The following is a 12,854-nucleotide window of genomic DNA, read 5'->3' as shown; positions in this document are numbered from 1 at the left end:
AGTGAGGAGAAAAAAAAGGGAGGCTTTGGGATTTTTTTTTTCTTAAGTTTCTGTCGGAACCCTGGAAAAAAAGGGATCAACCAAAGAAATTGGGAGAAAGAGAGGGGCGGTGAGAAAAGGGGGCTCGATTCTTCTCTGGATAGAATCGGTTTTTTTTTTTTTTTTTTTTGTTCTCAGTATCGGTGGAAATCAACACAGAGAATGGGAAGGGAAGAAGAAAGATGGGGAAGGAATAGGAACCTTCGCCTCTGATACCAAGTTGATAAAGAACCTTTAGGGAAGAAAGGGAAAATCAGAGTAGGAAGGGGAAGGAAAGGAATCACACACTTCACTGGTGCACAAACTCAACATCTTCATTCAATAATCAAATCACTCTCTAAATCTTCAATCGATTACAGCCAATATATAGGAAAATAGGAACATGAAATTAGAAACTTAACCGAAATGGAAACTAGCCTAAACTAGGAAACAACTATAAAAAGGAAACCAAAGCAAGGAAATAAATCCTACTCCTACGTTCAAGTCTGGGAAATAAAAGTATGAAATAAAATACAAAGTAAACTACTAATTTTATTTCCAACCCTTGTTGGACCAAAACCCTGGGCTAGACCGGTTCTTCTTGGCTCTTGGCTTCCAAAACCGGTCATGCTGGTCCAACCAAGTAAGGGCAGCCGTATCTGCATCACCTAGTCCTTGATAGGTCCTTGGGGCCTAGAGGCCTGACAACTTTATTGGACTGAGAAATCCTATCTTGACCAAGACTGAGTTTACGTCGTATCAGCTAACTATATATCGATATATATATATATCATGGCAATAATGGAGAACCACCCCTTTTTTTTTTTGGGGGGGGGGGGAGAGCATTTTCAATCATAAAATTGAATATATAGCAACTGGAAGTGTTTGACCCAGACAGGCTTGAGGGCCTTAATAACCAAAGTTCCCCCACCCTGATTTTTTCTCTTTTTTATATTGATATTTTAATTTTCCTTCTTGCATAAGCACTGCCCCACTCCCACAGAAATGAAGGTCCTATTCAATCTCTTTTCATTCATTTTGATTCCATTTTTTGTCCCAATAGCTTAAAGCAACTACACTAGTGAATGCATTTCCAGACGACACCACAGAAGGAACCTGAATAACTTAAATGAAAAGATGAAAGCTGATTCATGAGGAAAAGCACATCCAAAGTAAGGCTACCTGAAATGACAATGTCAGGCTTAGGAAACTGGTCACCAAAATTATGATCGATTTTATTGAGATCCCCTTGGACAAATGTAGCATTGTGGATATCATTCAGTTCAGCATTTAGGTGAGCATCTGAGATTGCTTGAGGAACTACTTCATACCCATAAACATGTTTGACTCTGGTAAGAAGAAAACAACGTAGGTATGACTCATGCTGTACAGAGTGGCAGACTATGTGCTTCGAAACTGACTTGGGGAGAGAGAGAGAGAGAGAGACCTTCTAGCAAGTGTAAGACCAATAGTGCCAGTTCCACAAAAGAGGTCCAGGACAATTTCTGAGCCATCCCCTCTTATACCAGCACAATCTTCTATAAGCTTATAAAGAACCTCTGCCTGAAATAAGATAATGCATATATGTTTACAAACTTGAAAATATGGATAAGTGGATGTGGTTGGATTTGTGACACGTTTTTTATATTACACAGATGAAATATGTAGAAATGGATGGATCAATAATATATAAAACATACAAGCCAACAAAACTTAAATCAACAAACAAAAGTAAGACTGGTTCAATTTTGTGTGCATCACATACCTGATGTGTATTTGTCTGGAAAAATGAGTTTGCTGAAATTTGAAATGTAAGCCCTCTTAAAATCTCTGTGATAGTGGATTTCCCATAGAGAGTGTATTCCTCCTCTCCAACAGATGTGTTGCCCACTGAGGTATTCACATTGTTTATGACGCTGACCTGTACATCATCAAAATAAAATTTAGGGGAAATCCAATCATGGTTCAAAGACCATTCAACAACTTATACATTAAGAGGGAGATGTCCAATAGAAGACGAATGTATAATTCACCATTAAGTTAACCAATGTGAGTCAATTTATTAGAATTGACCATAGTCATCAATTCATCATCATATATGTCATGTGCCCATATCACAACTATGTAGGGTACTGTATATGAATTTAATTCCACATTTCAAGACTGTCCAGGACCCTATGTTCTATTAATGTATAAGCCTTTAATTATTCTGTTAGCGTTGAGCATAGCTGACAATAATACAAAGTTATATATTTTTCAGAAAAGAAGAAAAAGAAGAAGCATATGCAACACTTTCAAATCTATTCAAGTGCAATGCCATAGTAAAGAAACTCCAAGACTAAGCCCTTTATTCATGATATTTGTATTGTCCAAATTGGTGGACAATAAGGGTGTCAAGTGGACAAGGTAAAAAAAGGTGGGTTAAACCAGTAAGACACAAGTACTCTTGAATTGACAAAGATATGGCACTTATACAGTGGAATGAAAGAACAGGATTAATGTGCCTCACCGTGGGACAGGGATAAAGCCTATTCACAGAGATGCAAACAGTGGGGAAAAAAAAAAAGACAATATGTCTATATATAGCATATCATGGTGATCCATGTAATCAAATTGTGAATAAGAAAATTCCAGTAATGTCAGCAAAAGGAGTGATCTGATTCAGATTGAAATAACTAAAAGAGCCAGTGTAAAGCCTAAAATGACCCTAGGAGAAGTAGCGAAAAAAGGCATGCATAGTTTAGGTCTTGACTCATGTCTGACCTCAAATAAAGCTGTTTGGAGGGCAAGAATCCTTGTAACCGATGGTAGGATATTGCTAAGTTGTTACGGTGTTATTTTCTTTTTACTATTATTTTTAATATTTTGTCTTTACACGGATCCATGTAGCCGATCCCATTTAGTTGGGATAAGGCCAAGTTGTTGTTGTTGTTGTTGTGAAACTTGGTTATATTTGTCGAGCTCAACATTTTTAAATTTTCTTGTTTTACTAGAAGACTGAGTATTAACTGCTTATTTCACCACAAAGCTAGAGTCTATAGAGAAAAATGTTGTCTTTAACATGAAGACTCTAGAATCTAACAACCAATGCTGTTCAACTTTCTGTGAAGGAGAGAAAGAAAATCAATTCTTAGCAACAGTCTACCCTCTTTTTTTTTCAACCTGAATATTATCTGGGACCTTGGGTAGCAACAGTATACCCTTTTTTTTAACCCAAATATTATCTGGGACCTTGGTAGCAACAGTCTACCTATTATATATCAAACCAGTAGAATAGAAGTGCCAATAAATATGAAAAATTGTTTTACATTCCATTATTTCCTTTATCAGATGACGCTGATTGCTGGACTCCCAACAAGAAATTGACAATTTTATATGAAAACCCGAAAAAGATGCCACTAAGACTGGTAGCAAACGTGAGTAGCTGGAGATTGGGAAGTCAGCAAAAAAAATTCCAGCCATTAAATTAAAATATAGGACATAGGATACAAACCACTTCAGGGATAGCTGAGATCTTCTCAATGAGAGGCTCAAGTAGCTCTGGCTTGTAGGAAGAAGTCACAAAATTAACCATAAGCTCACATGAACCAGTCTTTGCATCTCTGAAATAGATATAATTCAATGCACAGGTCAATTAAAACAACAACAATCCTGAAGAGCAGAATATCCACTTAAGAGGCTTTGCATTTGAAAGAAATCAGAAATTCCCCTGCCCCCGAAAATGTTAGAAACTGAAAAACAACCAAGGAATAACAGAAGTGAAGATATCCACTAGAAAAGACGAGATATGCAGCAATCATGAAAAAGAGTGATGGATACCTCATGGAAGAATGCATGTAAAGTGTAAACAGTAATGATGACATAAAAGGCAATAAATTCAGGAAGACATCACTGTCAACCACATCAAAGGAATGGCAATGGGGCAGTTAAAACAGGTAACTGCACTATTCCAACCCTTATTGATGTAGATAAGTCACTTGGGCTTATTTTATTGCAAATAAGCCTTGGGTTGTGTTATGTATGTGTTGGGCCTTTGATCCCATGGGTTTTCTTTGAAATGGACCACTTTAATAAGCCCAAAATATGGGTAGAAAGTAGAAAAACGGGATTTATTCATTAGTTTAATCAATTGCTATTTAATTCAATAAAGGTCCATTAGGCCATTAGTTGGTTGTAAAGTCCTATATGGGCTATTAGTTAATTAGTCCTACTCCATGTTGGAGTCATAAAGTCAAGTACTAGTCCTATTTTGAATTCCTAGTTGTAGTAGGAGTGTCTAGTCCTATTGAGAAACTAGCTCCTAGTTGTAGTAGGAGTGTCTAGTCCTATTGGGAAACTAGCTCCTAGTATTAGTATGATTGTAAACTTCCCCTCTATAATAGAGAGGCATATGTACCATTATTGGACAGATTTGAATGAAAGAAAATTTGCATTTATGAAAGAAAGTTTGCAACTAAATGCTTAGAACAACTGAGATAGCTGTGGGTGTGAAGCCCAGGATGAGATAGCCACTTCCTTTATTCTCTTTCACCCTTCTCAACCCCCCATCTATTTTATTCTTCTTTTTTTATTTTATTTTCTGTAACATTCAAAAGATATAATTCAGATTCTGATAAAAGTCTGCAGAAATCAGAACCGATCAACAATCTTAGTGGGAATAGGAGAGAGATCAATCTCCTCTCTTTCTCTCTTCTGTACTCTGTTCAGCCAGGTCTTCTATCAGGGTATTCCAGGCCTCATAAGGGTCCCACGATTCTTACCTAGTCACTGTTGGAAGCATTTAGCTACTATTCTTGAAGGTTCTTCTTAGTTTTCTCTCCTAGGTCAGAAAATCAAGAAAGCTTGTAACTTCACAACCAACCGTCAAAATCCTCGCAACTTTTGGGGTTTTTGTACCCTCCGTAGGGACTATCTACGTCCAAGAGTCCAACTCAATCGGACTCCTACAGCCCTGGCCGCACCTCTCTCTCCAACTCTATAACAGGTCTTTCTCTCTCCTATCGGGTTAGGTTTTGGGCTGGTTTTGCTCCTATATGGGTATTGTATCCTGGGGGATTTATTTGATGGTATTATTTCTTTGTTTCCTGGTCCTATTTGTATTGTTTGGGGTTATAAATTGCTAGGGTAGTTTCTTGCAATCTACTCCTGCATTACTTATAGTTTGGGTAAGGTATGACCTTTTCTGGGCAAGGATTGGGTGTGGTCTTTGAAATACCCTGGGAACGCACCCTGGCTACCCTGTAAAATTGGGAGACCAATTCACATCGGGGCAGGTCAGGTATGGTGTTGCCATGTTGGAATATTTTAAGAGGGTTGGATATCATACTGGCGATACCCATCCCAAACCCTCATTGTTGACATCCCAAGCCACATCAATATGCTATGAAATGGAAGCTCATCAGAAGTCTCTTTCATTTTGTTGTAAATGTTCAAGTTTTCCTTCTAAAACAAAAACAATAGAAGCAGCTATCTAACAATAACAACGCAAAGAGGAAAAATGAAAAAATTGCTCACTTGATTGAAATGAAGAGGGTCCAAGAATGTTCCGCAAGGACCCACAGTGTTGAATCAGGTTTCACCATTCCCAAAACACATTTTCCTGCCCATATTCTAAGGGAGTGATGAGCCAATTTATTGATCACTTTTAATAGAATTAGCCTTCACTGATCCTATAAATGTTTCTCTTGTCTTAGTCCACTCTGCTTATACCCTGTCAAAGAGCAACTTGGGCCAGTTGTGATGCAGTAGCACTAACGTGGTTGGATTGGCATGACCTGATCGGAAAACCCAGAACAAGGCGAACCAGGCCCAGACCAGGTTTTTAGTCCAATAAGGGTTGGTAGGGTTTATTTTGGTTGTGGGGTTACTCTTGCAATTTGGATCTATCTTAGTTGTGGGGTTACTCTTGCAATTTGGATTTTATTCTTTTATAGGAGTTAGATACGTAGGAGGGTCTTTATTCAATTTCCTTGTTTGAATTAGTTTTTCAGTTTCCTAGTAGAGTAGGTTTCTATTTTGAGATAAGATTTCTTCTTATTTATAGATTTATACCAACAAAGTTTGGTTTAAGTTGTTGCCCCAAGGACTGGCAGGGCAGTTCCCCTTCCCTTCTTCCAACACCCCCCTCCCCCCCCCCCCCCCACCCCCCAAAAAAAAAAAAAAAAAAAAAAAATTGAAAAAGATCATGTTTTCCTCCCTTTCATGTAAGCCCTTGAGTTCCACTCTCCCTTATAGTGTTATGCTATTCTCCTTATTATTCTCTTTCTTTCTTTCTTATAGTTTCTCCTAGCTACTATTCTATCATAACCTGGGTTCAGCAGAGAGAGGACTTGATCTCTTTCATAACATAGCCTTCCACCTTCAAAGTTGAGGAATATAATCACCATAAAGGATGACTCAAATTCCATAGCCCTATCACCTACAAGCCCTCCTGCTTTGAGATTCCATTAGAGAATCAAATCTGGTTTAACTTAACTTCTAACCTTATAGCAATCATATTTGGAAAGGCTAGCAGTGAGGATCCTATTCCCACAATCTTTGGGTTGAACAGGTTCCAAACATGGGAAATCTCATGTTGAATTGTGAACTTGGTATCACTGCCACTGCTTATATCAGGGGGTTGAAGATGAAGTTGTTTGCTAAATTACAGTTGAGGGCAACTTCATAAATTATGCATAAGCTCCTGTTGTTTAGGTTTGTTTCTATTTGATTCCAACTGGGTCTTAAATTCCTGAATTGTGTTCCTTCCTTTAATTTTAATTCCTGATTTGTCCCCTATCTTGTTACCTTACTATTGAGGGCTTGACTTGTCTTGAAAATTTCAGAATTGCCATTACATTTAAATTTTGAATCATTTATCATTTAGGTGGGCAACTATGCCAGTGTTTGCTGCCGATCCCAAGCCCGAATAAAGGAGGAAGGTTGGTACAATAGGTTGGCAGGCAGCACTGGAAAAAACCCTAGCCAAACACTTTTACATGGATTCTACAACCTCATATTATAAATGTTATGCTAGGGCGTTTTCTGCCAGAATAAGCAACATGCTACACTATGACCCGGGTGTAGTGAAAATTGAGCAAAGGTTAGCTAGGGAGTCCCTTGTAAACAATGCGCCGCGTTGGCGTCCGGATGCAATGACAAATAAGCAAGGGTTCTCGCACCATCGGCAAGTGTGGGTAAAGAAGCTGGTCTAAAAGCATAGGATTAGATTAACATCTTGGAACATTGGATCTTTAACAGGTAAGGGTCTAGAATTGACAGACGCTATGAGTAGAAAAAGGATTAACATAGCTTGTATTCAAGAGACCAGATGGAAGGGTAAAAAAGCTAAGGTGTCTCGTCTCTAAGAGCCTATATGTCCTATCAAACATTCACAACTGGCTCTTTCCCAAGTGGCTCAAGCAGATGGTACCCTCTAAACCATAGTTTTTGGAATCATTCTACGTCTCAGATGCCAATCCAATTATTTCCCATCCAATATCCCAGTCACTAAAGTACTAAATTATAACACCTCCCTAAAGAGATATATATATCAAGGTTAAAATGCTCAGAAACAGAGTAACTACAACTATTTAAGTATTCATATCAATGTGTACCTGCCAGTTCGTAGCATTAAATGCTTAAGAAATCCAATATGAGTGTGAACATCATGTGGAGAAAGGCCCAACTGTGGATCTCTCCAACAATTTTGAATAATAGCAAGAACCTATAATAAGGAATGCAATTCAAATCAGGAACCAAAACAAATGTATCTAATGGATTTATGGGAGGAAAGAGAGGGAAGAACATGACAATTCAACAAAAAAAATTATTGTATCCATCATAAAAACAGCAGAAAGTCCAAACCATTTGTTGGATCTAAGTAGCAAAACATGGAGACCAGCTGTGTAAGTAATTATAGGGGAACAGGATATCATGTTTTCACCAAAAGTAACAGCCCAGATGAGAAAATAAAGAAAGGATCATTATATCATATTCATAGTTTTTAAGGCGCTGCTAAGGCGTCGCCTTACCTGCGCCTTGGCGCTGATGCAGTTTATAGATGGTAAGGCAGTGCTCCGCCTTATGTGAAGTGGCGCCTTATGGGTTTTTTTTTTTTTAACACATTTTAAAATTACTTGATGAAGATTCCAAATATAGATTTTTTATTAGTAGGTGTATAGTTTTGTTAACACTTGAGATGTATGGGATCAGCTTTACTCCACAAAAAATAACCAAAACAAACAAAACAAAAACACGATTCATAAACAGCATTTGGATTTTGTCAAGGGTTTTAAGAAAGGGCTTTGAGAAGGAATCAAGGAACAAGGAAGAACCACTGATCCAAGTGACCATTTTGCTCCGACAACGGTGAGCTTGCTCCGGCAGCGATGAGCTTCATTATTCTTTGACAGGAGTAGAAATATAATGGATGACTTTAGGGCTTAGGCACTCATTTTGGTATCATTGAGGTAAGTATAATAAACACTTGTATTTTTTGTCTTCTTTTCTTTATATTTATAATTTTGTTTCATAATTATGTATTTATATTATATGTTAATATGTTATGATGATTGATGAAGATGAACTTAGTTTATTCACTTTATTGATTTGTTTTCTTGGTGAATATCTTATATTGGTATGAATATGAACCTTTAATATTTATTTAACATATGAGTAATAGGATTCAACTAGGATTTGAGCCAAATAGATTGGTTTTAAAAAAAAATTACACATGAACGCTTTAGTCGATAAGGCGACGCTTTATGCCCGCCTTGTCGCTAAGGTGCTCCGAAAGACCCTCGTACGCCACCGTCGCCTTACTGCCTTAAAAACTATGATCATATTGACTAAATACTTGCTCATGAAGTAGTTTGCTCGATGTTGGAAGCAAGATAGGTACAGATCCCAAAAAAGGGGTGACAATTTTCAAGAGGGACCTAACTGGGCACCTCTCTAACCCCCCCCCCCCGAGCCCCATTTTTCTGTAGGAAGTTGACAACTATGCTAATGGACAGAAGAATGATTGCCACTAGGTTTATATTTTTGGAGATTTCAAATCTCTCTATCTATCTATATATATATATATATATATGAGATAATTAAGTTTTTGGTGCTTTGGATAATATTTTTGCTCAAATAATGAAAACATATCTATTTACAATAATATTTGTTTATTTTTGAAGGCTTAATCAACAAAATGTCAGTTATGAAGAGCTCTACATAAACCCATTGTGATTGATTATTCAAATAATGACTTAAAAGTGTTAAGCCTGCTCTCTTTTGATGCTGAATCCAAGTGTGAACGAGTGATACTTTTAGAAACTCCTAGTGTATTTCCTATAGCCCTACGAGCGTGATTCTCTTATAGGCTATCTATCCCCTTTTTCCTCTATTATCTCTCTCCTCTATAAGTGCATTCTCTTTTACTCCCTCGATCCCAGAAGGACTGTCTTGTTTGGAAAAAAAAAAGACCCCACATTTTAATGAGCGTGTAACTAATGCATTAACAACTCACTAATTTGAACCCTTTTTCCAATTTTATCCCACTCTTTTGGTCTTGTCTTCTTACCATTCAATTATGATAAGTGATAATAAATGAAGATCTAAATGAGTAAATAAAGGCATTATAAGAAAGTCAAAAAAGCTTCAGATATTGGATTTTATATGGACAAACATTTTGGCAGTGAAAAACCTCAAACGAGAATATCTTTGTAAGATAGAGGAAATATTTTATCGCAGACCTTTTTTTTACCCTCTCCACGTCCAACACCCTACTTGCACCCACAATCTCACACCATAAAATTCTATTAACCTCCATCAAAACCTTTGATCGAATGCCTGATGGGATGGCGGAGAATACATTCATTGCTCAGTTTCTTTTTGAGAACAAAATAGGAGGAATAGCAGCTCATAAAGAAAAAAACGCATGGGTCTGTTAAGTGCTTCATAATAAAATACAGAAGAAAAAAAAAAATTGCATAAGCTATATAATGAAATGGTGAAACAGAATACCATATTGGCTGCCTCACTTTGTAGAAGGCACTTCTCAACATTGAGGACCTTATCAAAAAACCCTGGGGCATGAAGCCCCAAAGCAAAATTATTTGCACCACTTTGTTCCCCCTTAATTGCATCCTGAGGTAGCCACTGCTGTGTACTAAATGAAAATTCCATCTGCATAACTATTTAAAAATGAGTTACACTATAGGTCTATTACCATGAAACAAGGAAGAGAGAGAAACAGAATTAGGCAAACATGTATCCATGGACAGAGTTTTGGGTGGATGTATTATATTTAAGGTCAAATAGATTACATCAAACACTTGCAGACTATGTCCTAGTCAAAATAACAATCCCCCCCCCCCACCAAAAAAAGGCCAAAGGGGGGGGGGGGGGGACTCCCATCTGATTGCAGGACTTGAACACTTTAATGGAAACTCTATGTTATTGGGGTAAGACAAGGAGACAACACGGTATATCCCATGAATAGAATTCACAATTAGAACAAAGTGAGCGGCATTGTTAAGGGATCCATTTTCCACTGTCCAAGTAACATTGACGCAAACCAGCAATAATTCCTCCTCCACTTTCATCTTTGGTCATAGTATTTTATGGTTTATGTATTGGACAAAATATCAAGCCATTCACTAGTCCACTCCTATATAAAGGCAGTTAATCAGTATAAGTTCAAAAGCTGCATATGATTTTGGATTATTTATTTGAAATTTTTAATTCCTTCATCCATTCATAGTAGAAAGATTGTTTTTAAGAAGCACTAAACATTAATTCTATATCCCGCGTGTGAGGAATCATTTTTATGCTCTCTTGTTTCCTTGACTTTGAATTAGCAAAAAACTATTCCAAATGATGCCATGTTCTTATCTACTCATTAGTGAACTCTTACCCCCCCCCCAATACTCACTTTGTAATAACCTGAGAACCATTTGATGGATTTCTAATCTCTACCAAATGTGGGCCCCACTAAGGCATGGGACCATAACTTTGTGGAAACCTATCAAAAGGTTATCAGGGTTCATTACACACTGAGCTCAGGGATTACAAAAAAAATTGAGTGAAGAGTTTCTGAGCTGAGGCTCACAAACTCTCACCCAATGGTTCTCAGAGTAGACACATTGCTTCTCACCATATAAAATAAATAAATGAAAGATGCATTGGCACAAGTCCCACAGGTGTAATTCTGCCAGCCATATGAGGGGGCCAAAATTTTACGTAGAAGCATGCTCCACTCTCCCCTACCTGTATGCAAAGTTTGAGCCCATTCTGGCTCTGCCTAGTGTTGAAATTAAGCAATGAGAATGGTGAAAGAAACAATTCGGGACTGTTGAAAATACAAGGGAAATGTGTAGTACAACAAGGGACATGCAATTAAAGTATGACCCGAAATTTGACACCTGACTATTCATTAGTTTCTTCTTCCCATTCAATGACATGGATTTGTCCAATTGACATGCCCCGTGGCAAAAATACTCCCCAACTGGTCTGCCTAGTGTTGAAATTAAACAACGAAAATGGTGAAAGAAACAATTCTATGAACAATTCAGGACTGTTGAAAATACAAGGGAAAATGTGCAATAGAACAAGGGACATACTATTAAAGTATGAGCCAAAATTTGGCACCTGACTTTTAAATAGTTTCCTCTTCCCATCTTTATTTTATTTTTGATAATTTCTACTTCCCATTCAATGACATGGATTTGTCCAATTGATATGCCCCGAGGCAAAAGTACTCCCCATCTACTCCATCGGACTTGCATCCACTTTTACATAAATAAATAAACCGGTTATACGTCCCATAGGTGAAAATCAACAAGCATCTTATCAGCATTATAATTCTTGTGATACAACCAGGCAACGACTATCTGATTTAAATCATTTTAACAGAAACCGAAGCAAACTTTCCCAATGATAGAAACAGACCAGAGTGCAACTAAGCTACAAAGGCCTGCAGGCCCTGCACTACTGACGGATCCAATGCAGTGAACCTCCAAATGTAAAAACCAGAGCAAACAGACCAAAAAGTTTTAAACTGCTACCTTGTTTCGGTAATGAAATTGAATATCGCACGCCACGATGGGCTTCATGGCCGAAGCGAAATCTGGGTCTTCATTAGAAAATCTGCCAACATGAGTCATCAACTCATAGACTTGTTGTTCTTTGGCTCTAACCTGCGCCTCGTACAACAGGTTCTGTGTTTTGCAACCGCCACAATCCGAGGCGTATTCACAAGGGGCATCCACTAAGTCCCTGTGTGGAGAAATCGTCTTTATCTTCTGCACCTGTACATTCATTAATGACTGATTCAGTATTCATCGGAAGATGAACTCAACTGTGAACCGTGAGAAGAAAGTAATCCCAAATTACATGGACAGAAAAAACCATATAATGATTTACCTCACCATAGCCGCCCTTCTTGCGAGTAACGCGGCCGAGAAATCGTTCGCCAGGGAGAGCACGATCGCACATTAGGACGAATCCGGTGTCAGCTACCTTGCATATTCCCTTCCCTTTGAAGGCTAGGGTTTCGCAGACCAACTCCAATGTCTGGCCTCTCTTCGGAAAGTACGGCTGAGACTTGGAAGGTGTAGCAGTACTGGTGGCGGTAGCAGAAGATCCTTGAGCTTCTGAATCGTCAAACGAAGAAGGATATGGGGAAGGTGAGGAGCAAGAAGCAGCTGCGGATGAAGAGGAACGAGAACGGACCTTCTGAAGCCATGGCCGCGAGTTTAGGCGTCGAAAGCCAAAGCAGTTAACGGTTGCCATTCCCTGCTCTGCTCTTTTCTCCCGTTACAGACTACAGAGTGTGGGAAGCGGGCGAATGCTTCGTGGTGCATCCA

The 12,854-nt window shown here is 38.2% G+C and overlaps 1 protein-coding gene across 2 annotated transcripts in view; it reads right to left on the bottom strand.

Moving 5' to 3' along the window:
- LOC122093207 (uncharacterized RNA methyltransferase CT0009) overlaps positions 1–12,854 on the bottom strand; it is a 16,892-nt gene extending 4,038 nt beyond the window's left edge. The window contains exons 1-8 of one of the 2 annotated variants that reach the window (XM_042663489.1): positions 12,412–12,854; positions 12,054–12,296; positions 10,012–10,173; positions 7,614–7,723; positions 3,512–3,620; positions 1,784–1,939; positions 1,466–1,581; positions 1,201–1,367 (exon numbers count right to left, since the gene is read on the bottom strand). In XM_042663489.1, the coding sequence (XP_042519423.1) occupies positions 1,201–1,367; positions 1,466–1,581; positions 1,784–1,939; positions 3,512–3,620; positions 7,614–7,723; positions 10,012–10,173; positions 12,054–12,296; positions 12,412–12,780 (1,432 nt within the window). In that variant the 5' untranslated portion in view covers positions 12,781–12,854. The remainder of the gene's footprint in view (positions 1–1,200; positions 1,368–1,465; positions 1,582–1,783; positions 1,940–3,511; positions 3,621–7,613; positions 7,724–10,011; positions 10,174–12,053; positions 12,297–12,411) is intronic. The other variant, XM_042663490.1, reaches the window with a different exon arrangement.

This window comes from Macadamia integrifolia, chromosome 11 (assembly GCF_013358625.1).
Source record: "Macadamia integrifolia cultivar HAES 741 chromosome 11, SCU_Mint_v3, whole genome shotgun sequence".
In the NCBI taxonomy this organism is placed as follows: domain Eukaryota; kingdom Viridiplantae; phylum Streptophyta; class Magnoliopsida; order Proteales; family Proteaceae; genus Macadamia; species Macadamia integrifolia.
The sequence above is the reverse complement of the archived record's forward strand: the minus strand, read 5'-3'. Positions and strand labels throughout refer to the sequence as shown.